We start from the raw sequence: 27,099 nt of genomic DNA, 5'->3' as shown, positions 1-27,099 counted from the left end.
AGTATTTATAAATAGTGGTAGCTATCCAGTGTAAATTGTCATTCTTATCAGAGACGTCGTAAGAAGAAGAAGATTGAAAAGGTTAGGCCGTTAATATTTAAAGACGAGTAGCAGGAGTATTCAAACAAAGTGGAGTGTTTGAAACCTGTTGAGAAGAATAGTTTTGGTTCCGTAGAAGTTGTATAAACAGGGTTAGTGCTAAGGTTTTGCGTTCCACATCTCTCACTATTGCAGTGAGTGTTTGCTGTTAAACCATACCTTAGTGCTACCCTGTTCCAACAGTTTTATAAATATATTTTAATAAAGTTTCATTCGTAGAAAGTTAACAACAGTTTGAATAGTTTCCATACATTCGTTTTATTTTGGTTTCAGCCGGTTTGATACATTAAGGTTTAGTCCCGTTTTAAACATTTAGGTTTAAGACAATAGTTCCAACCCGTCTGACCCGTTTCAAACATTTAGGTTCCAGACAGGTTCCAAACATTTAGGTTCCAGACAGGTTCCAAACATTTAGGTTTCAGACAATAGTTCCAAACCGTCTGACCAGTTTCAAACATTTAGGTTCCAGACAGGTTCCAAACATTTAGGTTTCAGACAATAGTTCCAAACCGTCTGACCGGTTTCATACATTTAGGTTCCAGACCAGTTTTATACATTTAGGTTTCAAACCAGTTCTATACATTTAGGTTCCAGACTATAGTTTCAAACAGTTGGTTTTAAACAGTATCGGACAGAAAGGGTTTTAAACAGTTTTAATTCAACAAGTTCGGGTTAGGTTGATAGGTGTTTAAAATCGTTGTATGTAGTTAAGTATTTGTTTCATATTTGATAGTGATAGTGTAACTTTTTATTGACTTTAGAACTTTTGAATTGCTTTTCAAATCCAGGAAACTGGTACGAACCCGAGGATAAAAACATCTAAACGTCCCCGCCCGGTTACACGTTACACTACTAATCTTTGTATTTTATTAGGATGATATCACAAATCAGTATTGTGAAATAAAACAATAATTTAAGTAAGAAAAGATCAAGTACAATCACAGCAGCAAGTATTACGTTGAAGATAAAGTAAAATCACAGAAGTCCATATCATGTTGGGTAATGACAGTATTTTCAAAATTTTAAATAAACCGTTATCAACATTCCATCATTGCTTAGCAGACGGACCGGAAGTAGCCCAGTCCATAAATATTCAATGTAAATTTTAAGAGCTTTAGATAGTATTTATAAGTTTGCATATCATTTAAATTTAACAGTTAAATTATGACGCACAGTGGAGTTTGGAGGATTGTTTAAGGGTGTTGACGGAATAACATTCTTTAATTTACGTCAAATTGGACATATATGGAATTAGTAAAATAGTGTACCGATAATATTAGAGATTTAGGAAATAGTCTGCATGTTTAAAAGGAAATAAAGCTTCTGAAATTTTCTATTTACGCCGATAATTGTTTTGGACAGTACTAGTAAAAGTGATATATTCCATACACTGTTAGAAGTAAACATACCATAACATACACATAAGAAAGGTTAAGATGAATGTTATAATTGTTACACTGTGTTTTTTCTGTGTGTTAGCTATTGCAGAAGCTTTCTTGACTGATCAACGTAAGTTTCTTTTACTTTTTTCTTCTTTATATTTAGTAATAAATTCGATTGCTCATTGTATTGAAACTTATTCATGATTTATAGTCGAATTTTGGTTTCAAATAAAATTAGATTTCTACCAATGAAATTGAGAATGGAAATGGAGAATGTGTCAAAAAGACAACAACCCGACAATAGAACAGACACCAGCAGAAGGTCACCACATCACGTCTTATGAGCAGATATTCACTTGCCTGTATGACTATGGACTATAATTATTGAGTTAATATGTCTGCTTGATTTAAACAATGTTAGTTGATATTGAAATATATGAAGTAGTCCCTACAATACAACTCGGTATTAATCACATTAAATTTGCCAATTTTTTTGTTGGGATGAGGGTTGCATACTAAATACCCTACGTCGTCCAGTTCGTGTTTTTACGTTGTTTCTCCTGTTATCAATATGAAGAGTAAAGTCCTTTTTAACTGACTTTAATAGTTTGTTCTTATATTGTGCTGTAACACCACTGTGCCAGTATAGGTATGGACTGATCGCTAACAAACATGCTTAACCCCGCCATGTTCTTTACCTGTCCCAATTCAGTAGCCTTTAGTTCAATTGTTATCGTTAAGACATGTCTGTAATATTTTCGAAAATTGTTTAAGGAGGTAGGCCTAGGTTAAGGGAAATAACTCTTAAAATCATCAGTTCGTTTTTGTCAACCATTTTCATAAATATATTCTAAGCTTCTAGGTTACATAGATTATTTCTAATGTGTTTCAGGTAAATGCTTAAAATACATTGATGATACTTGACTTTTACAAACGCATAACTGATTTAAAGAGTTATCTCCCTGAACCAAGGTCTATCCCCTTAAATGGGCGTTAGTTTTCTCAATTAAATTGTTTAATACTTTTTTGTGTGCTTTTATAGTCGGCAATATAGTATAGGTTTTTTCACATTGTTGAAGGGCGTATAATTACATATAATTGCTAACATCCACTTCATTTGAGCATAATTTATATTGTCTTTGCAGCATATTGTAACCATGGCGATTATTTACCCAATGTATATTGTGGTCCAGGATCTACTGGTTGTCCCGATGACTACTCGTGTCACGTGCACCCTGCAGATGCAGATCGATGGGCTGTCTGCTGTCCGAAAGGTTAGCTAGAATAAACATTTAAGTACGTTATTGTTGAAGATCTAATATGTATAGTGTGACGACAACCATTGGAGTAGCTAAATCTATAGTGGCCCAGTGGTCTTCGTACTATCATACATCTTTTGATATTGAAAATATAAAAAAGAAGATGTGGTATGATTGCCAATGAGACAACTATCCACAAAAGACCAAAATGACACAATTGAAACATTAACAACTATATTGTCGGCAACCCTTGGAGTATCTATAGTGGCCCAGTGGCCTACGTACCAGGCATCTTTTGATATTGAAAACTTATTTTCCTTTACTCGTATCTACACTAGGTAGTAGTGTACACTTTAAATGCTTTTAAATAGATTACAATACCACGTTATCATTTAAACTACCATAAAATTCAATTTATATTAATTTATAACCTTATTGAAAAGTGATAAAGTACCGAAAGCCCTTCACATTATTGTAGGTTTCGACTGAGTTTACTTTAGATTACAAAGTAAACAGATATTACAAGTTGGCAAGAAATACAGATTTTCCCATAAAATCGACAGACATTATACGATTGCAGACTGACAATTTTAGCAATACATTAGAAAACGGAAAAAAATTGCTTAAAATATAAGAAGAATCATGAAAACTGCAAATGTATTCGGAATGTATGAAAACTATATAAATCGCAGTCGACTTAAATTGATAATGTAGATGAAGCAAACATATATTTTAGTTTTCGTTTAATTTCACTTAAGTTTAAGAGATAAAAAGATATAAAAGGGAGATAACAAGAAATACTGTCTATGTCACACCATCGGTACTTTCGTCTCAACTCGGCCCATTCCGTACCCTCAGAAGGAGATTAGCGGATTATACCGAGGATTGCCGAATGACAATCGGTAGACATCATTCCATACCTTGAGACCTGAGGCTGACAATCGATAGACATCATTGGATACTAAGAGATCTGAGACAATACCTTAATGTATGCATAACAAAACAGTCAACTCGCTTTGATCATGCATGAAATATTTGCCACTAGACTTTAAAAAAATCTATCAATCAAAGTACTGAAGTACTGAACATTGGATGACTGCAAATTCTTGTGGTTGGTCAAAAGTACTTGTCACAGACAGAAATCACATCTCAATACCTGAAACTGAAGTTAATGTACAGTAATATGTTGAAACATGATTTAATAAAGTTGACCTTTTGAGGGTCTTTCATTTGTTATATTTACATATCTACATATTTTATACTTTTTTCACTAATAATGTGAATTTATCTTTTAGTACATGTAGGTACCAGAACAAAAAGATCTAATAGTCAGGTAAGAAATAAGATTACACAAATAGTTGTTTCTTTATTTTATTATGACGCTAATCTTTAAACATTACAAGCCATTTTTAAGTTCTTCAACATATACACTATTTTTATAAATAAAAATACATAACCTTGCGCATAGTTAACAAAAAAAATGGTAAACGACATAAGATTTTAGAATTGTCCTTTGGTATATTTTATCTTTTTAATTAACACTATAAGTGTTGCCGTTTTAAATCGGTTGTAAGATAAGAATTAAATTGAATTGCTGTTATTCGTGCACTACATTGTTTTTGTATAACTTGGAAGATATTTTCTAAGAAAAAGACAATGTCAAAGAGATAAAAGATGTTGTGGTATGAGTGCTAATAAGACAACTCTCCATCCAAGTCACAATGTGTGATAGTAAACCATTACAGGTCAACGTTCGGTCACGTAGCCTCGACTTACACCGAACAGCATGCTATATATAAAGGGCCCACAAAAAATGATTAATGTAAAACCATTCAATCAAGAAAGTGCAGAAATTTATAAAAGAAAATCATGTTTTTTTATATATATTTCAGATTGACATTCTGAAAAATAAGGTAACTAAGATTATTGCTTCATACTTCATTATATTATGTGTCAGTATTTTCAAACACAAGAAAAGCAATGAAAAATATTCTATCTGTGACATGCAGTTAGAGGTCAGTGCGGAATATGTTTCTAACCTCAGCCTAGAGGTCTTCCAAATCAGCTCATGCTTCCCTTGACAACGTCACAATAATGCATTGAAATCAAACAAACAATTTAATATGTATATCCAATATACATGTATGATACTTGCCGGAAAATTAGATAAAAAAAATATTAGTATGTGCTTTAGAAACAGAAAAAGGGAGGATCGCCGAGCTTTCCTCTTATTTCGTAGCGAGTACACATGAATTTTATTTTTCAAGTCAATGTTTCTTTGACTGTAAATAACGTCTTTACGCTAAATCCATTGGATGTTGGATGGGTGCTGATTGATACTTTAGTCTTAGATACATGTTTTTATTAGCTTTTATTGGCTTTGATTAGCTGTCAGTAACTGTGATAAACATGAACTAATGTGTCGAAAATACAGTAAAACCTTTATCACAATATCAAAATAAATTAACCTAGCCGAAAAATATCCGAGTGAAAGAACAACTTAAATATCTACGAGAAACAAGCTAAATGCCGCCCACCACCCCTACATTTTTTTTAACTCATACAATAAAAAATATCCATTTATGATCATTTTGTTGATTATAAACAAAATAATACTGTGCCCACACATCGCGAATCGGAGACAACAGCTTGAGAGGGAGTTTTACAATAACAGTCTATAATCTAAACTAAAGCTTTCTTTTACGACTGAGGTAAATAAGGTAAATATTTGTCTTTATTTGACCTCTGATAAAAGGTTAACATTCTTAAGATAATACAAACACTTGGTCTAGTTATATATCAAAGTTTTTGACTTTACACAATAGTCGGTCATATTAAATTGAATGCGAGAATTGAGTGCACGAACAAACTAAACTGCAACAGCTAATACACTTTTTTGTGGGGTACCAATTTTCGTGGGATTTGAGGGAACAGGTAAAGTACAAATTAAAAAGTTCAACGATTTACAAAATTTCTATAAGCTTGAAAATCAGTGCGTGTCAGTGTTAACACCATAATTCGTATTGTATATTCCCAAGGAGAGATTTCACAAAAAACTAAAACTTAAAAATGTAAAATTGACTTTGTGCAACTCTCAAATAGAATTAGTGTAACCTACGTGTAAGATGTATCCACTGTTTCAAAACTTACAATGTAACACCAAACTTCACACCATATTTATTACAACATTCCAGACAATCGGTGTGTTTGTGTTATGTTTACGAGGTGTAAACATACTAGATTGAATTATAATTCATTAAGGCGTGTTTTCTTACAAACTCAGCACGTAAAAAGATCGAATTAGTATATCCTCCGTGTAAGTAGTACATCTATAATGCAGACTCTTGCATAACAGCGAAATCAAACATCCATGTTAATATACAAGTTGCCTGAATCCTCGAAAATACATACCCACGAAAATAAACGAAATCATATGTGATTTGGTAATCAGAAACTATTTCATGTAAACATTGATATCAACATAATGAATAAAAACTAAACTACGTAAATGTAATGTCACCTAGAGTGGTCAACATGGGGTCTTCAACAGTATAGAAATATGTCTATACAAATTGTCAAATAGGCAAGTTATTTTAATCTGATAGGAATTTTTCACTGGTAAAGACTATGACTTCATTTTCAGTTTGATTTATTTATCTTGCAGCTAGCAAATCTTCAAGGCTTGGTAAGTAATTTGTATAAGATAAGTGAATACATAAGATTCTGAGTATAAGTAAACAAGACAGCAACCAAACGACACAAAATTAAAACAGAAAGGCCAAAACAAAGTCAAACAATGCAGATGTACAGTAGACAAAGAACAGTCCACCCTTTCTTTTCATTTCGTAATCATGACACTGCAATGTAATATCTTAAATTTTAGAATTAGTTCCCCAAAATAATTCGAGCTGACCATGTTGTTGTTATACGTTTGTAAATGTATCATTCTTCTTAGATCACATCAAAATACTGAACTTACATGTATTGTGAAAAACAGTCTTTATATCATGTCTCATTAGAATTCATACCGCATCGTATATAATTATATATACTTGCTTCTTAGTGTGTTATTGTAAAGGCAATTTTTTATATAAATAAAGCCGCTGTTTTTTTCGTGGTTTGAATTGTTTTACATTGTCATATCGGGGCCTTTTATTGCTGACTATGCGGTATGGGCTTTGCTCATTGTTGAAGGCCGTACAATGAACTATAGTTGTAAATGTCTGAGTACTTTTGGTCTCTTGTGGAGAGTTGTCTCATTGGTAATCATACCACATCTTCTTTTTTAATTCTATTAATAATACTTAAAATATCTTGACTTATTTTGTGGTTTTTTTTTATTTAGCTTCAACAAATAGAAAAAGGTGAAGAACAAGCTATAAAAACAACTCTACCACCTACAGTGAAACCAGAGTCGATCAACAAGGCCAAGGAATCAGCAATGGTCACATCCAAGACCACTGACACTGATAAGTCTGACGATAGTCTAACATCAGATGAAGTAGCTGTCTTAATGGTAAGAACTGGTGAAAGACAAACCCATTATAGCGACCTTTAGGATTAAATAATAATCATAAAGTATAGTATAAACAATTTACTAAAAACAATAGCAACCACCAATATAAAACTTCCTATTATATTCATCTAAAAAGTGCATAACATAAAAACAACAACGAAAAACAACAACAAAATACTAAGTATGCAATGTCCAGATAGCCTGATTTATACAGTTAGTTTGGTCCTACCATGTGATTTATAGTTTTGCCTTGTCATTTCGAATTTGTTCTCTTGTCTAAGTAATATTTTCGTTCCTTTTTAGGCCTTAAAAAATACTTTAAACCGCCAACGTCAGCAGAAATTGAATTCCAAGATACGAGAAGAGCTTGGTAGGTTTATTATCATTTATATACTTCTAGTTCTAGTACTAGTATTTATGTTAGGAATTGGTTCAAGAACTGCAACTACGATACAAAGGGTTAAGTGTTACATATTTCCTAATGTATTTTTTTTTATTTTACCAATCAAAAGTCGAATTGTAACAGTTATTGAGAATTATCAATCACGCTTTCGTTAAACAATTACATTTCAACTATAACATTTGGCAACTTAATAGATATAGGAAGAAGCGGTGTGAGTTCCAATGAGACAACTCTCCACATCCAAATAACAATTTATAAAAGTAAACCATTATAGATCAATATACGGCCTTCAACACGGAGCCTTGGCTCACACCGAACAACAAGCTGTACATGGCCCCAAAATTACTAGTGTAAAACCATTCAAACGGGAAAACCAACGGTCTAATCTATATAAAAAAATAGAAACGAGAAACACATTTAAATTGCATAAACAAACGACAATTACTGTACATCAGATTCCTGAATTAGGACAGGTGCAAAGCATGGATTAAGAGTTACTTAAAATTATCAAGTGTTTGTTGCTGTTTATTTTATTATTTTTTTTTTTAGAAAATAAGGAATCATTTTATGATAAACCTATTGTCGAGAAAGGAACTGATGATGCTGCAGTGTTAAAGTCCTTAGCAAGTAAACTTTCCAAAGTCACTGAAACAAAACAGAATGTACAACAACGTGATGATAAAGGTATGGTATTGTTTAAATCGCGGCTCTTTCAGTTTCATTAAACATCTCTTTCAATTAGACATTTTACAGCTAATTTCCTAATGCATGTAGATACAAAATTTGGTTAGCTTGCTTGCTTTGTTTGAATATTGTACAATCATATTCGGTTAACACCCAATTAAAACAAAATATAATACCGGTATATACAGGTTAAACTATGCCTATATATATATTGTTTAAAGATGTCAATCTTATTTACAAAGCGTGTATCAACAATTATACAAACAAAGCAAGAAAGCCAACTAAAGTTCTACTTTGCAAGCATTAGAAAATCAGCTGTAATTTGTGAAAATTTTGAATGTTGGATATAATTTGATAGATATTTGAAAGACACAACTGGACCAAAGACAGCCAAGATCAACTAATGGTTCTTCAACGCTGCATTTCAATTCCCTTTTTAGTTAAATTAAAGTGTAAAAATTTAAAGGAGAACTTTACTGTGTAAAAAAATAAGTTACATTGCACCATTGGGTAGTTTGATTGTTTATGTTTTGGGGGTCACGATGGTCGAGTGATGCAAGTAGCTACTACTATAATCACTAGCCAGTCAACACTGAGGTTGTGAGTTCGAATTCCGTTCATGCGGGTGCTCTCGACTCCGATCTGAATTGACTAGTATTGTCAGTTTTCATATCGAAGGTCGGTGGTTTTCTCCTGGGACTCCGGCTTCCTCCACCAATAAAAACTGGCCTCTACGAAATAGCACAAAGAGTGGTGCTTAAAAGTGGCGTTTAAACTCCCCCAAACAAATGAATAAATGTTTTTGTTTGAACACCTTTGTGCTCGTTTTGATGATCAATAATTGCTTTTTATTACTGCTCAAATTAAGTAATTCTCTTTTTGTTTGTTTGCTATATTGCCTGTTTTAATCTCTGATATACAGTACTAGTATATTATCATGTTGTAGAAGATTTATCCCAAAACAAAGAAGTGCAGCCAAAAGAAGGAAAATTTTCTCTGTATAGACAAGAAGGTGTGTATTTCTCGTATTGATCAACGTGTGATATAAAATAAGCAGATGGGGTATGATTGCAAATGAAACAGAATGTCAATCAGAGTCAAATATACGTAGATTTATGCAAATACAAGTCACGGCACGTCATTCTTCTTTGTGCAAAACTATACTGTATAGTCAACTATGAAAGGTGTGGCCATTACAACGACAAAGAAACCATTATGACCTTGACATGGAAAAAAATAGAACCATTTATAAAACAAAAGTCCTGAACAATTTATTCATAAGTTGTCTTTTATTACTATTGACATCATTTTGTAAAACAGTCGACAAATAAATGTTCCGATGTGTCGCTAAATCCTCATCTGTATTGCTATAAATGATCGGGGTTTTTTTGTCAGATTTAAAGGATAGTGTCTTTCAAAAAGGATGCTTATTTAAACGTTTCCAAAAGTAAAAAGTGTGCTTAGAAAGTTATTTCTGTGTAATTAAGAGCATATTTACTTATCTTCTTATTAACTATAGGGGATATATAAGTCAATAAGACAACAACCCGACAAAAAGACACAAAAGGGTTCGTTTTATAGTGACTGTATTTGAACCAAGTTTAAATCTTATTGGACTGAAGATAGTTTAAACCTCTAGTTCCATATAAATGCTGGAATCTTTTTGTTGTAGTTTTAGCCCAGATTGAAGACAGGTTACTTCAAGATATGGACTTTGCTTTAAAAACTGGGTTCACTGTGGAGGAAATACTGACAGATTTGCAAGAAAAGGGTAAGCATAAGTTTCATGAGGCATTATATATACGTACAGGAATTTTTTTGTGTCATTTTGTATTGTATTGTGTTTTCACAAGCAGTGAAATCTAGTTAAACAAACAACATTCAAATTCTGAATTCTTTTTTTAACGAAGTGAACTATTGAGATGTCTAACTGTTTTGTCACTTTGTGATATCACACACTAAGAAATCTGCACCAGCTTGTCGGTTTACATTTTTTTAGAATAAAGCAAGGTTCATACAGAAAAGATGAACAACGATTACCGATTACAAAATATGCAATAATCGGGTGTAAAGAAGATGCTACCAACGATACTACTTAATAAAGATAAAATTGAGAATGGAAATGGGGAATGTGTCAAATCGAGAGAACAACCCGACTTAAGAACTGAAAAAAGTAGACCACCAATAAGTTTTATATGACTGACTTTATCAATGTTTTTTTTTTACTTTTAGAAAAACGATTTGAGGAGCTGAAAATGGCTGAGATGACAGATCGAATTGAAAGACTCCGCAAATTGAGAAACAGAGATTGATAGATTTTAACATCCCCGCTTTTGTGCAATTTGATGTTCAGTGAAAACTATGAGAACAAAAATGAAAAAGATATTATGTAGCCACTTTAAAACCTGATCAAATACTGTAACGTATAATCAATGTGTGTATGTATATATAAGTTCTAAGTTTTATGGGGAATTGAGGACATAGACTTGATTAAGTACATTGTGTATCTTATTACAGTTTCGTTGTTTTATATCATGATAGTTACATAGTCTTTTAGTGACAAAGGTATGAAAATTGCGTGTTTTCAAACTTCACATGCCGTTAAATGCATTTACAAGTTTTAACTAGTTAAATGTAGAAATACATTTATAGACATTTTGTGATAGTGCACTCAAAAAATGTGTTTTGTTATACTAGTATGCAATCCATTAAATATGTGTCTATAAAACGCCAGCCAACGATGCAACAAATACATGTGATCTTGTTCAGTGGCGGATCCAGGAATTTTCATAAGTGGGGGCCCACTGACTGACCTAAGAGGGGGCCCACTTCAGTCACGCTTCAGTGATTCCCTATATAAGCAACCAATTTTTTTTCCAAAAGGGGGGGCCCGGGCCCCCTGCCCCCCCCCCTAAATCCGCCTCTGTTGTTGAAGCTATTTTGTTATAATATAGTTAATAAACATTTATTACTTTTAATGTGTATTTCATCTTTTCTGTTTTACCACATTTATAGCCACTAATATAAAAATCGAAGTGGATTAAATTAAGTTTCCGTACAATAATATGCAAAACCTTTCACGTATAGTCGTGACCTGCTAAACAAAACCCCAACAAGACAAACCTTGGTATAATGCTAACGAGAAGTCTAACATTAAAACAAATTAGACGGGACACCATGTAACGGCTACACTGAATTACAGAAACATTAAATGTACTTTGCAGAATAATTGTGAAAACTTTTTTAATCCGGGACAAAAACCTAACTTATCAGATTTGCACGAAGCACAAATTCTGATCTTGGAGTTCGGGAAGCTGCTTAGAGGCAACTACATAATAAAGCAGTCTTCCAAAATAAAGATAAAATCTATTAGACGCAGATCTTGAACCAATACTATTATGTTCACCTTTACAATTATACTAATATACAGTGTTAAAATGGACGGTTTGAAGCCGGTATCATCTTTTGTTTTGCATGCAACATTTCATTATGTCATATTTAATTGTCACCAGAGTTCAATATCGTACCAGCTGCGTAGTGCTCCGTAGATTTTAACTATTGGACGTGGACTATGTTTTAAGTGAGTCTAGTGATCATATAGGTACATTAATTGAAGAATAATAGTTTGTTGTCCAAAGGGCCGAGTGAGCTTTTCTCATCACTTTGCGTCCGGCGTCCGTCGTCGTCCGTCGTCGTCCGTCGTCGTTAACTTTTACAAAAATCTTCTCCTCTGAAACTACTTGGCCAAATTAAATCAAACTTGGCCACAATCATAATGGGGGTATCTAGTTTAAAAATTGTGTCCGGTGACCCGGTCAACCAATCAAGATGGCCGCCACAACTAAAAATAGAACATAGGGGTAAAATACAGTTTTTGGCTTATAACACAAAAACCAAAGCATTTAGAGCAAATCTGACGAGGTAAAATTGTTTATCAGATCAAGATCTATCTGCCCTGAACATTTCAGATGAATCTAACAACCCATTGTTGGGTTGCTACCCCTGAATTGGTAATTTTAAGGAAACTTTGCTGTTTTTGGTTATTATCTTGAATATTATTATAGATAGAGATGAACTGTTAACAGTAATAATGTTCAGCAAAGTAAGATTTACAAATAAGTCACACGAATGATATGGTCAATTAACCCCTTTAGGAGTTACTGCCCTGTATAGCCAATTTTTAACCATTTTTCGTATATCTTAGTAATCTTTTACAAAAATCTTCTCCTCTGACACTACTTGGCCAAATTAAACCAAACTTGGCCTCAATCATCATTTGGGTAGTTAGATTAAAAATTGTGTCCGGTGACCCGGTCAACTAACCAAGATGGCCGCAATGGCGAAAATAGAACAATGGGTTAAAATGCAGTTTTTGGCTTATAACTTGAAAACCAAAGCATAAAGAGCATAAATGACTGTGTTAAATTGTTTATCAGGTCAAGATCTATCTGCCCTATAATTTTCAAGTGAATCGAACGCCCCGTTGATGGGTTGCTGCCTCTGAATTTGTAATTTTAAGGAAATTTTACTGTTTTTGGTTATTTTCTTGAATAATATTTTAGATAAAGATAAACAGTAAACAGCAATAATGTTCAGTAAAGTAAGATTTACAAATAAGTCACATGACCGAAATGGTCAGTTGACCCTTAGGAGTTATTGCCCTTTATAGCCAATTTTTAACCATTTTAAGAAAATCTTAGTTATCTTTTACAAAAATCTTCTCCTCTGAAACTACTCGGCCAAATTAAACCAAACTAACTAAGCTACAATCATCATTGGGGTATCTTGTTTAAAAATTGTGTCAGTGACCCGGTCAACTATTCAAGATGGCCGTCATGGCTAAAAATAGAACATAGGGGTAAAATGCAGTTTTTGGCTTATATATTTTTGCAACTCAAAAATCAAAGCTTTTAGAGCAAATCTGACATGGGGTAAAATTGCTTATCATGTCATTTACTGCCCTGAAAATTTCAGATGAATCGAACAATGCGTTGTTTGGTTGCTGCCCCTGAATTGGTAATTTTATTGAAATTTTGATGTTTTTGGTTATTATCTTGAATATTATTATAGATAGAGATAAACTGTAAACAGCAACAATGTTCAGCAGAGTAAGATTTACAAAAAGGTCAACACGAATGATATGGTTAGTTGACCCCTTTAGGAGTTACTGTCCTTTATAGTCAATTTTTTTACGTTTTTCAAAAAATTTTGTAGATTTTTTGAAAATATTTTCCACTGTGATTACCGGGCCAAGTTCATTATAGATAGAGATAATTGTAGCAACTAGAATTTTCAGTAAAGTATGATGTACAAACACATAACAATCATCAAAACACAATTTTGTTATGAATTTATCTGTTTCCATTGTTTAATATGCACATAGACCAAGGTGAGCGACAGGCTCTGAGAGCCTCTAGTTTCAATTTTGCTCCTTAGTTCATGAGGGTAAAAAGGGCCATGTGAGTTTTTGTCATCACTTGGTGTCCGTCGTCCATCCGTCGTTTTAAGAATTGTGTTCTCATCTTTACGGTTAAAGTCCGGTAACTCTAGAAAAAAAATATAAAAATCATCGAAATAAAAACATAGCTGTGTTTAATGAACTTGTAATGGGTGTACATACAATGTAGAACCATACCCCAGTTATCGAGACACAGACGTATATGTTAGACGGACAACAGTCTATAATACACTTCCCCCAGTTATCGAGACACAGACGTATATGTTGTTAGACGGACAACAGTCTATAATACACTTCCCCCAGTTATCGAGACACAGACGTATATGTTGTTAGACGGACAACAGTCTATAATACACTTCCCCCAGCTAACGAGACACAGACGTATATGTTGTTAGACGGACAACAGTCTATAATACACTTCCCCCAGTTATCGAGACACAGACGTATATGTTAGACGGACAACAGTGTCTAATACACTTTCCCCCAGCTATCGAGACACAGACGTATATGTTAGACGGACAACAGTGTATAATACACTTTCCCCCAGTTATCGAGACACAGACGTATATGTTAGACGGACAACAGCGTATAATACACTTTCCCCCAGCTATCGAGACACAGACGTATATGTTAGACGGACAACAGTGTATAATACACTTTCCCCCAGCTATCGAGACACAGACGTATATGTTAGACGGACAACAGTGTATAATACACTTTCCCCCAGCTATCGAGACACAGACGTATATGTTAGACGGACAACAGTGTATAATACACTTTCCCCCAGCTATCGAGACACAGACGTATATGTTAGACGGACAACAGCGTATAATACACTTTCCCCCAGCTATCGAGACACAGACGTATATGTTAGACGGACAACAGTGTATAATACACTTCCCCCCAGCTATCGAGACACAGACGTATATGTTAGACGGACAACAGTGTCTAATACACTTTCCCCCAGTTATCGAGACACAGACGTATATGTTAGACGGACAACAGTGTCTAATACACTTTCCCCCAGTTATCGAGACACAGACGTATATGTTAGACGGACAACAGTGTATAATACACTTCCCCCCAGTTATCGAGACACAGACGTATATGTTAGACGGACAACAGTCTATAATACACTTCCCCCCAGCTATCGAGACACAGACGTATATGTTAGACGGACAACAGTGTATAATACACTTCCCCCCAGTTATCGAGACACAGACGTATATGTTAGACGGACAACAGTCTATAATACACTTTCCCCCAGTTATCGAGACACAGACGTATATGTTAGACGGACAACAGTGTATAATACACTTCCCCCCAGTTATCGAGACACAGACGTATATGTTAGACGGACAACAGTGTATAATACACTTCCCCCCAGCTATCGAGACACAGACGTATATGTTAGACGGACAACAATGTCTAATACACCTCCCCCAGCTATTGAGACACAGACGTATATGTTAGACGGACAACAGTGTATAATACACTTCCTCCCAGTAATCGAGACACAGACGTATATGTTAGACGGACAACAGTGTATAATACACTTCCCCAGTTATCGAGACTCAGACGTATATGTTAGACGGACAACAGTGTCTAATACACCTCCCCCAGCTATTGAGACACAGACGTATATGTTAGACGGACAACAGTGTATAATACACTTCCCCCAGTTATCGAGACACAGACGTATATGTTAGACGGACAACAGTTTCTAATACACCTCCCCCAGCTATTGAGACACAGACTTATATGTTAGACGGACAACAGTGTATAATACACTTCCCCCCAGCTATTGAGACACAGACGTATATGTTAGACGGACAACACTGTCTAATACACCTCCCCCAGCTATTGAGACACAGACGTAAATGTTAGACGGACAAGTCAACAGTGTATAATACACTTCCCCCCAGCTATTGAGACACAGACGTATATGTTAGACGGACAACAGTGTATAATACACTTCCCCCAGCTATCGAGACACAGACGTATATGTTAGACGGACAACACTGTCTAATACACTTTCCCCCAGCTATCGAGACACAGACGTATATGTTAGACGGACAACAGTGTATAATACACTTCCCCCCAGTTATCGAGACACAGACGTATATGTTAGACGGACAACAGTGTTTAATACACTTCCCCCCAGCTATTGAGACACAGACGTATATGTTAGACGGACAACAGTGTATAATACACTTCCCCCCAGTTATCGAGACACAGACGTATATGTTAGACGGACAACAGCGTATAATACACTTTCCCCCAGTTATCGAGACACAGACGTATATGTTAGACGGACAACAGTGTATAATACACTTCCCCCAAGCTATCGAGACACAGACGTATATGTTAGACGGACAACAGTCTATAATACACTTCCCCCCAGTTATCGAGACACAGACGTATATGTTAGACGGACAACAGTGTATAATACACTTCCCCCCAGTTATCGAGACACAGACGTATATGTTAGACGGACAACAGTCTATAATACACTTCCCCCCAGTTATCGAGACACAGACGTATATGTTAGACGGACAACAGTGTATAATACACTTCCCCCAAGCTATCGAGACACAGACGTATATGTTAGACGGACAACACTGTCTAATACACTTCCCCCCAGTTATCGAGACACAGACGTATATGTTAGACGGACAACACTGTCTAATACACCTCCCCCAGCTATTGAGACACAGACGTATATGTTAGACGGACAACAGTGTATAATACACTTTCCCCCAGCTATTGAGACACAGACATATATGTTAGACGGACAACAGTGTATAATACACTTCCCCCAGCTATCGAGACACAGACGTATATGTTAGACGGACAACAGTGTCTAATACACTTTCCCCCAGTTATCGAGACACAGACGTATATGTTAGACGGACAACAGTGTATAATACACTTCCCCCCAGTTATCGAGACACAGACGTTTATGTTAGACGGACAACAGTCTATAATACACTTTCCCCCAGTTATCGAGACACAGACGTATATGTTAGACGGACAACAGTGTATAATACACTTCCCCCCAGTTATCGAGACACAGACGTATATGTTAGACGGACAACAATGTATAATACACTTCCATCCAGCTATTGAGACACAGACGTATATGTTAGACGGACAACAGTGTATAATACACTTCCCCCCAGTTATCGAGACACAGACGTATATGTTAGACGGACAACACTGTCTGATACACCTCCCCCAGCTATTGAGACACAGACGTATATGTTAGACGGACAACAGTGTATAATACACTTCCCCCCCAGTTATCGAGACACAGACGTATATGTTAGACAGACAACAGTGTATAATACACTTCCCCCCAGTTATCGAGACACAGACGTATATGTTAGACGGACAACAGTGTATAATACACTTTCCCCCAGTTATCGAGACACAGACGTATATGTTAGACGGACAACAGTGTATAATACACCTCCCCCAGTTATCGAGACACAGACGTAAATGTTAGACGGACAACACTGTCTAATACACCTCCCCCAGCTATTGAGACACAGACGTATATGTTAGACGGACAACAGTGTATAATACACTTCCCCCCAGTTATCGAGACACAGACGTATATGTTAGACGGACAACAGTGTATAATACACTTCCCCCCAGTTATCGAGACACAGACGTATATGTTAGACGGACAACAGTGTATAATACACTTTCCCCCAGTTATCGAGACACAGACGTATATGTTAGACGGACAACAGTGTATAATACACTTCTCCCCAGTTATCGAGACACAGACGTATATGTTAGACGGACAACAGTGTATAATACACTTTCCCCCAGTTATCGAGACACAGACGTATATGTTAGACGGACAACAGTGTATAATACACCTCCCCCAGCTATTGCGACACAGACGTATATGTTAGACGGACAACAGTGTATAATACACTTCCCCCCAGTTATCGAGACACAGACGTATATGTTGTTAGACGGACAACAGTGTATAATACACTTCCCCCCAGTTATCGAGACACAGACGTATATGTTAGACGGACAACAGTGTATAATACACTTCCCCCCAGTTATCGAGACACAGACGTATATGTTAGACGGACAACACTGTCTCATACACCTCCCCCAGCTATTGATACACAGACGTATATGTTAGACGGACAACAGTGTATAATACACTTCCCCCAGCTATCGAGACACATACGTATATGTTAGACGGACAACAATGTATAATACACTTTCCCCCAGCTATCGAGACACAGACGTATATGTTAGACGGACAACAGTGTATAATACACTTTCCCCAGCTATCGAGACACATACGTATATGTTAGACGGACAACACTGTATAATACACCTCCCCCAGCTATTGCGACACAGACGTATATGTTAGACGGACAACAGTGTATAATACACTTCTCCCCAGTTATCGAGACACAGACGTATATGTTAGACGGACAACAGTGTATAATACACTTTCCCCCAGTTATCGAGACACAGACGTATATGTTAGACGGACAACAGTGTATAATACACCTCCCCCAGCTATTGCGACACAGACGTATATGTTAGACGGACAACAGTGTATAATACACTTCCCCCCAGTTATCGAGACACAGACGTATATGTTGTTAGACGGACAACAGTGTATAATACACTTCCCCCCAGTTATCGAGACACAGACGTATATGTTAGACGGACAACAGTGTATAATACACTTCCCCCCAGTTATCGAGACACAGACGTATATGTTAGACGGACAACACTGTCTCATACACCTCCCCCAGCTATTGATACACAGACGTATATGTTAGACGGACAACAGTGTATAATACACTTCCCCCAGCTATCGAGACACATACGTATATGTTAGACGGACAACAATGTATAATACACTTTCCCCCAGCTATCGAGACACAGACGTATATGTTAGACGGACAACAGTGTATAATACACTTTCCCCAGCTATCGAGACACATACGTATATGTTAGACGGACAACACTGTCTAATACACTTCCCCCAGTTATCGAGACACAGACGTATATGTTAGACGGACAACAGTGTATAATACACTTCCCCCAGTTATCGAGACACAGACGTATATGTTAGACGGACAACACTGTCTAATACACCTCCCCCAGCTATTGAGACACAGACGTATATGTTAGACGGACAACAGTGTATAATACACTTTCCCCCAGCTATTGAGACACAGACGTATATGTTAGACGGACAACAGTCTATAATACACTTTCCCCCAGCTAACGAGACACAGACGTATATGTTAGACGGACAACAGTGTATAATACACTTCCCCCCAGCTATTGAGACACAGACGTATATGTTAGACGGACAACAGTGTATAATACACTTTCCCCCAGCTATCGAGACACAGACGTATATGTTAGACGGACAACAGTGTATAATACACTTCCCCCCAGTTATTGAGACACATACGTATATGTTAGACGGACAACAGTGTATAATACACTTCCCCCCAGTTATCGAGACACAGACGTATATGTTAGACGGACAACAGTGTATAATACACTTCCCCCCAGCTATTGAGACACAGACGTATATGTTAGACGGACAACAGTGTATAATACACTTTCCCCCAGTTATTGAGACACAGACGTATATGTTAGACGGACAACAGTGTATAATACACTTCCCCCCAGCTATTGAGACACATACGTATATGTTAGACGGACAACAGTGTATAATACACTTCCCCCCAGTTATCGAGACACATACGTATATGTTAGACGGACAACAGTGTATAATACACTTCCCCCCAGCTATTGAGACACAGACGTATATGTTAGACGGACAACAGTGTATAATACACTTTCCCCCAGTTATCGAGACACAGACGTATATGTTAGACGGACAACAGTGTATAATACACTTCCCCCCAGTTATCGAGACACAGACGTATATGTTAGACGGACAACAGTGTATAATACACTTCCCCCCAGTTATCGAGACACAGACGTATATGTTAGACGGACAACAGTGTATAATACACTTCCCCCCAGCTATTGAGACACAGACGTATATGTTAGACGGACAACAGTGTATAATACACTTTCCCCCAGTTATCGAGACACAGACGTATATGTTAGACGGACAACAGTGTATAATACACTTCCCCCCAGTTATCGAGACACAGACGTATATGTTAGACGGACAACAGTGTATAATACACTTCCCCCCAGTTATCGAGACACAGACGTATATGTTTGTTGTAAATGTGTGTTTTGGTCATTTCCAAGTAAAAGAATATTGTTATCTATTATAATAAGAGAGTTTACATAAGTTGACAGAAGTTATTTCTAGTGTTTAGTATATCGAATGAGTAATTAACGTACGTTTTACTTTATGTTATTAGTTATATCGATAACGTCGTATATGGCGCAACTTTGTCATGTATTGTTCAGAACGTTACCGTTGGGTCAATATTTTAAGCGTGAACCCAAAAGTGTTCATTTGCGAGCTCTTAACTGGAAGAATTAATATGTCTAGATTTGATTATTCATAAGATTGTATTATTATAAGCATTTTGAGTCGAGGACTACTATATTTTATGTAAGCGTTTTACGTTATGTTTTTCTTCCTGCTTAGAAGATTTACTTCCGGTATTTTGAAATAAATACCAGTGCAACGTCACGTTAGTTAGTCTTTGCTGTGTTTACGTTTGGCTTGCAGCAAGGCTCATCCCGGGGGGTCCTAGAGGTAAGAAGCAGCGCATTAGCTGTATGCCTTGCATTTTATTTATATTGTCTTTGAAATGTGTATATAGATAATCCCAGTTGACCCGTACGAAAATACATGAGAAAGATTATTATTTTAGTAGTTTCGTCCCGTATGTTTATTATATATTATTGTTGGAATATTGTACTTGTATGGAAACACATCGGCTGTTTAATAAAAGTATCATTTTTACTATTGATCATTTATTCACGCTACCAATGATGCCGAGAGAGAACAGACAACAGTTTTGACGTCCGTATTTATTTATTATCCCGTGTATTTACTAGTTTTATGAGTATTCGTATTTGCTGGCTTTATAACTATATCAAAACATAGCAAGAAGTAGAAATTACGACAATGGTGGCAGCGGTTTTGTTCTCACGTTTTCAAGGAATTTGGCACGTCTATTTTTAGAAATATTAATTTGTACGGAACACAATAAGTGATATATATTGTGTATGGAGTGCATTTAGCTCTATATATTATACTGTGATAAATAGCTTATTTTGGAAAATACAGAAGTGCATTTAGCTTCTGATTTAAAAAAAAAAAGTATATTAAGGAGGTGCATCTAGCTTCCTATAAAGAAAGAGAATATTTTTAAGGAGGTGCATTTAGCTTCCTATAAAGAAAAAAATATATTATATATTAAGGAGGTGCATTTAGCTTCCTATAAAGAAAAAAATATATTATATATTAAGGAGGTGCATTTAGCTTCCTATAAAGAAAAAAATATATATATTAAGGAGGTGCATTTAGCTTCCTATAAAGAAAAAAAACCCAATATATTAAGGAGGTGCATTTAGCTTCCTATAAAGAAAAAAAATATATATATATTAAGGAGGTGCATTTAGCTTCCTAAAAAGAAAAAATATAACGGAGGTGCATTTAGCTTCCAAATAATTATTTATTAGAAAAATAGAGGTGCAGTTAGCTTCTATTGCCATATTATTGTTTGTTTTATACATGGATCTTAGGAATAGAAAAATCCCAGCTCCAAATTTTGAAAGGGGGGAAAGTATGAAGAATATAATTATTTCACAATGCGGACCTGATGAGCCCTGTAATTTGATAGATTTGGATATAGAAGATGATGTTAATTTATCTACCTCCAGCCCCGTAGTAAGCCCAATAAAATCGCCTGTGCAGAACACTAGGACGAATATGAATGATAACAATATTATTGCTATTCTAACGGACATTCAGAGACAATTAAAAAATCAAAATGATAGATTTTCTGAACTCAAGACGAAAGTTTCTGAGATGAGCACGCAAGTTTCTGAGATGAGCACGCAAGTTAAGCTAAATCAGGAAAATATAGCTCAGTTAGTAATTATAAGGGGTAGCCATGTTGCTAAAAATAATACCAATACGCAGAATTTCAGTCAAAATAGCATGACCACAACTGAACAAAATAACCAGGTATCAGTGACCCAACAGTTAGAAGCTGGTCCAAGTACTGAAAACACTTATATACCACGTCCAGTTAGTACACATCATTTAAGAGAAAGTAGTCATGTTCAGCAACTACAAAGGGAAGAACCAAAACCTAGAAGCCCAATATTTAATGGTAAGGGAGATTGCAAGGCCTTCTGGACACAGTTTAGTTTATTGAGTAGTAGGTTCAATTGGTCCAGTGACAGACAAGTAGAGGAGCTAATTTTAAATAGTCTTAGAGATGAAGCCTTGGTATACGTAAACGAACTTCCTGTTTCTTTGCACAGAGACATAGAATATATACACGAGGCTATGTCACAGAGATTTGGGGATCATATTTTACCTGAAACTTATAGGACCAACTTGCAGTTTATTAAACAGGACCACAAAGAAAGCATACACGAATATGCATCTCGTGTGGAGAGACTTGTAGGTAAAGCATACCCTGATGTAAATGACTTGGGTTTACTGAACCGTTTCAAAACAGAACACTTTATTAAGGGTCTGCCAGACCAGTCACTAGCTTATGAGATCCTCATACAGAAGCCAGCAACATTGCAGGATGCAATTAATATAGTCACATGGCACAAGTGTTGTAGAGAAAATATAAATACAAACTTTAATGTCAGACACGTAAATACTGGTGCAAACTGTATAACACAAGAGAAAACAGAAGACTTCGAGGTATGTAGGAGGGAGAATCCAACCCAATTTGTCACTCATGCAGAATTTAAAATGGGCTTAGACAATTTGAAAAAGGAGTTAAAAATGGATGTTGAAGACATAAAGCAGGATTTAAATGAGATAAAAGATCTGTTTAAAACTGAGAAGCAAGAAAGAGAAAATTTTGGTCCATTAAATAGACATAATGTTAGGAAGAAAGACCAATTTAATACCAACAACAGTAACAGAGTAAATACATGTTACTCATGCCACCAAGAGGGACATTACAGTAGAGATTGTCCTTTCTCAAGAGGAAAAAGAGGGAAACCAGAAAATATGAATAGTTTCGGAGGGAACCCGCAGTTTGGATTTATAAGCCAGGGTTATCAGAAATAGTTAGGACTATATAGCAGATAAGCCTACTGGACAAATATGAGAATATGTTTTTGTGTAGATTCGGATTTTTTATAATGTAGATATGAAACTTGTGTGATGTTTTTTGTCATTGATGTAAAAAGTGATTTATTGGTTTATTGAGAAGAATTGTAATATTAGTTTATACACTGAGTACATTAAGCACAAATATGTAGAGTATACGGTATTTTAGATTTTTGAAAGTATATTGTGGTATTGAAATTGTTTTTGAGATTTTCAGTAAACAGGTGATTTTTTATCAGAATCTGGAATTTGATGATCCTATTGAATTGTTGCTGTTGTTGCAGTAAAAAAAGATTGTTTAATACTATTTTGGTGGGAAGCTGCTTTCGGTGGGTGTATATTGGCAGTTGGGATACTTTAGGTGCCATTTTTGTTTTGGTGCGAGAATAAGTTAAGGCTAATGGTTAGTCTAGATTGCAATATACATTTAGGTGACACCATGGGTATGCTGAGCTATAGTCTACACCATTTTTAGATATTTATAGGGGAATACTGATGACCATTTTTTTTATTAGTTGTACCTTGTACTAATTTTTCTACTTATGTTTGTATGGTGGATCGGTATCGTGGTTGTGTATATATTTATACACGGTGGTACCCTTGACGGCGGTATAGTACTTGGTAGGACATCTGTCGGCTTATGGTTAGTCGGGTGTTTATATGGAGTTGAGCTTCATGATGTTTTTAATTCCAGCGTCTGATAGAATGAAGAATTTTGGAATGAACTTTTAATGTAGTAACTGTATATTAGTGCTGTAACTGAGTGTATAAAAAATAGAACTAGGTGTTTTCGTGACACTTTACTGTTATATAAGTATAAAAGAAGATATTTATATGTGGAAGAAACTTATAGTTATAAACTTGTTTTGCCGTTTAAGTATTAACAGGCGCATTAGTTTGTTATCGCAGATATTGTTTTTGTTAGGACATTAACAGGCGCAGTAGTTTGTTGATTTTTGTTTAAGTTTAAAGATAGCTTAAATATTTGTTTGTTTTTAACAAATTGGAGATAAGTAAAAATTGTTTTATTTGTATGATAGAGTAATATGTACATAGAAATATTGTGAAAAGAATTTTTAGACGTATTGTCAGAATTGCCAAGCCCATATTTCGAGGACGAAATGTATTCTGGGGGAGGGGCAGTGTTGTAAATGTGTGTTTTGGTCATTTCCAAGTAAAAGAATATTGTTATCTATTATAATAAGAGAGTTTACATAAGTTGACAGAAGTTATTTCTAGTGTTTAGTATATCGAATGAGTAATTAACGTACGTTTTACTTTATGTTATTAGTTATATCGATAACGTCGTATATGGCGCAACTTTGTCATGTATTGTTCAGAACGTTACCGTTGGGTCAATATTTTAAGCGTGAACCCAAAAGTGTTCATTTGCGAGCTCTTAACTGGAAGAATTAATATGTCTAGATTTGATTATTCATAAGATTGTATTATTATAAGCATTTTGAGTCGAGGACTACTATATTTTATGTAAGCGTTTTACGTTATGTTTTTCTTCCTGCTTAGAAGATTTACTTCCGGTATTTTGAAATAAATACCAGTGCAACGTCACGTTAGTTAGTCTTTGCTGTGTTTACGTTTGGCTTGCAGCAAGGCTCATCCCGGGGGGTCCTAGAGGTAAGAAGCAGCGCATTAGCTGTATGCCTTGCATTTTATTTATATTGTCTTTGAAATGTGTATATAGATAATCCCAGTTGACCCGTACGAAAATACATGAGAAAGATTATTATTTTAGTAGTTTCGTCCCGTATGTTTATTATATATTATTGTTGGAATATTGTACTTGTATGGAAACACATCGGCTGTTTAATAAAAGTATCATTTTTACTATTGATCATTTATTCACGCTACCAATGATGCCGAGAGAGAACAGACAACAGTTTTGACGTCCGTATTTATTTATTATCCCGTGTATTTACTAGTTTTATGAGTATTCGTATTTGCTGGCTTTATAACTATATCAAAACATAGCAAGAAGTAGAAATTACGACAAGTTAGACGGACAACACTGTCTAATACACCTCCCCCAGCTATTGAGACACAGACGTATATGTTAGACGGACAACAGTCTATAATACACTTCCCCCCAGCTATCGAGACACAGACGTATATGTTAGACGGACAACAGTGTCTAATACACTTTCCCCCAGCTATCGAGACACAGACGTATATGTTAGACGGACAACAGTGTATAATACACTTCCCCCCAGTTATCGAGACACAGACGTATATGTAAGACGGACAACAGTGTATAATACACTTCCCCCCAGTTATCGAGACACAGACGTATATGTTAGACGGACAACAGTGTATAATACACTTCCCCCCAGCTATTGAGACACAGACGTATATGTTAGACGGACAACAGTGTATAATACACTTCCCCCCAGCTATTGAGACACAGACGTATATGTTAGACGGACAACAGTGTATAATACACTTCCCCCCAGCTATCGAGACACAGACGTATATGTTAGACGGACAACAGTGTATAATACACTTCCCCCAGCTATTGAAACACAGACGTATATGTTAGACGGACAACAGTGTATAATACACTTCCCCCCAGTTATCGAGACACAGACGTATATGTTAGACGGACAACACTGTCTAATACACTTCTCCCCAGTTATCGAGACACAGACGTATATGTTAGACGGACAACAGTGTATAATACACTTCCCCCCAGTTATCGAGACATAGACGTATATGTTAGACGGACAACAGTGTATAATACACTTTCCCCAAGCTATTGAGACACAGACGTATATGTTAGACGGACAACACTGTCTAATACACTTCTCCCAGTTATCGAGACACAGACGTATATGTTAGACGGACAACAGTGTATAATACACTTTCCCCCAGTTATCGAGACACAGACGTATATGTTAGACGGACAACAGTGTATAATACACTTCCCCCCAGTTATCGAGACACAGACGTATATGTTAGACGGACAACAGTGTATAATACACTTTCCCCCAGCTATCGAGACACAGACGTATATGTTAGACGGACAACAGTGTATAATACACTTCCCCCCAGCTATTGAGACACATACGTATATGTTAGACGGACAACAGTGTATAATACACTTCCCCCCAGCTATTGAGACACAGACGTATATGTTAGACGGACAACAGTGTATAATACACTTCCCCCCAGCTATTGAGACACATACGTATATGTTAGACGGACAACAGTGTATAATACACTTCCCCCCAGTTATCGAGACACAGACGTATATGTTAGACGGACAACAGTGTATAATACACTTCCCCCCAGCTATTGAGACACAGACGTATATGTTAGACGGACAACAGTGTATAATACACTTTCCCCCAGTTATCGAGACACAGACGTATATGTTAGACGGACAACAGTGTATAATACACTTCCCCCCAGTTATCGAGACACAGACGTATATGTTAGACGGACAACAGTGTATAATACACTTTCCCCCAGCTATCGAGACACAGACGTATATGTTAGACGGACAACAGTGTATAATACACTTCCCCCCAGTTATCGAGACACAGACGTATATGTTAGACGGACAACAGTGTATAATACACTTCCCCCAGTTATTGAGACACAGACGTATATGTTAGACGGACAACACTGTATATAAACTCATCATATATACCAGGACTAAATTTAGTATATACACCAGTCGCGCGTTTCGTCTACAAAAGACTCATCAGTGACGCTCGAATCGAAAAAAGTTAAAAAGGCCAAATAAAGTACGAAGTTGAAGAGCTTTGTGGACCAAAAATTCCTAAAAGTTTTGCCAAATAAAGCTAAGGTAATCTATGCATGAGGTAGAAAAGCCTTAGTTTTTCACAAAATTCATATAATACACTTTCCCTCATGCATTGTGGGAGAAATATTAACGTTTGTAGCACCATCAGCCAGAGCCTTCACAGGGCTCCTTCATTTCTGTATTCTTTTATATTTTTGGTCATTTTTC

General features: G+C 35.9%; 4 protein-coding genes across 4 annotated transcripts; all 4 read left to right on the top strand.

Annotated features, from left to right (window-relative positions):
• Positions 1-1,172: 1,172 nt before the first annotated feature.
• Positions 1,173-11,103, top strand: LOC134718353 (uncharacterized). Its single transcript, XM_063580849.1, has 11 exons — positions 1,173-1,608; positions 2,627-2,755; positions 4,036-4,073; positions 4,633-4,653; positions 6,405-6,425; positions 7,086-7,256; positions 7,560-7,626; positions 8,209-8,343; positions 9,290-9,355; positions 10,016-10,114; positions 10,576-11,103. Exons 1-11 carry the CDS (start codon positions 1,536-1,538, stop codon positions 10,653-10,655), a joined length of 900 nt encoding a protein of 299 aa, XP_063436919.1. The 5' UTR covers positions 1,173-1,535; the 3' UTR covers positions 10,656-11,103.
• A 3,145-nt stretch (positions 11,104-14,248) lies between these two features.
• Positions 14,249-15,274, top strand: LOC134718352 (uncharacterized). Its single transcript, XM_063580848.1, has one exon. It carries the CDS (start codon positions 14,249-14,251, stop codon positions 15,272-15,274), a length of 1,026 nt encoding a protein of 341 aa, XP_063436918.1.
• Positions 15,275-18,975: 3,701 nt separating this feature from the next.
• On the top strand, positions 18,976-20,118 carry LOC134718350 (uncharacterized). Its single transcript, XM_063580847.1, has one exon. The coding sequence runs from the start codon at positions 18,976-18,978 to the stop codon at positions 20,116-20,118; it is 1,143 nt and encodes a 380-aa protein (XP_063436917.1).
• A 5,836-nt stretch (positions 20,119-25,954) lies between these two features.
• Positions 25,955-26,740, top strand: LOC134718349 (uncharacterized). The gene has a single exon (XM_063580846.1). The coding sequence runs from the start codon at positions 25,955-25,957 to the stop codon at positions 26,738-26,740; it is 786 nt and encodes a 261-aa protein (XP_063436916.1).
• Positions 26,741-27,099: the final 359 nt, after the last annotated feature.

This window comes from Mytilus trossulus, chromosome 5 (genome assembly GCF_036588685.1).
Source record: "Mytilus trossulus isolate FHL-02 chromosome 5, PNRI_Mtr1.1.1.hap1, whole genome shotgun sequence".
In the NCBI taxonomy this organism is placed as follows: Eukaryota; Metazoa; Mollusca; class Bivalvia; order Mytilida; family Mytilidae; genus Mytilus; species Mytilus trossulus.
Note: the sequence above shows the minus strand (reverse complement) of the source record. Positions and strands in the feature narration are given on the sequence as shown.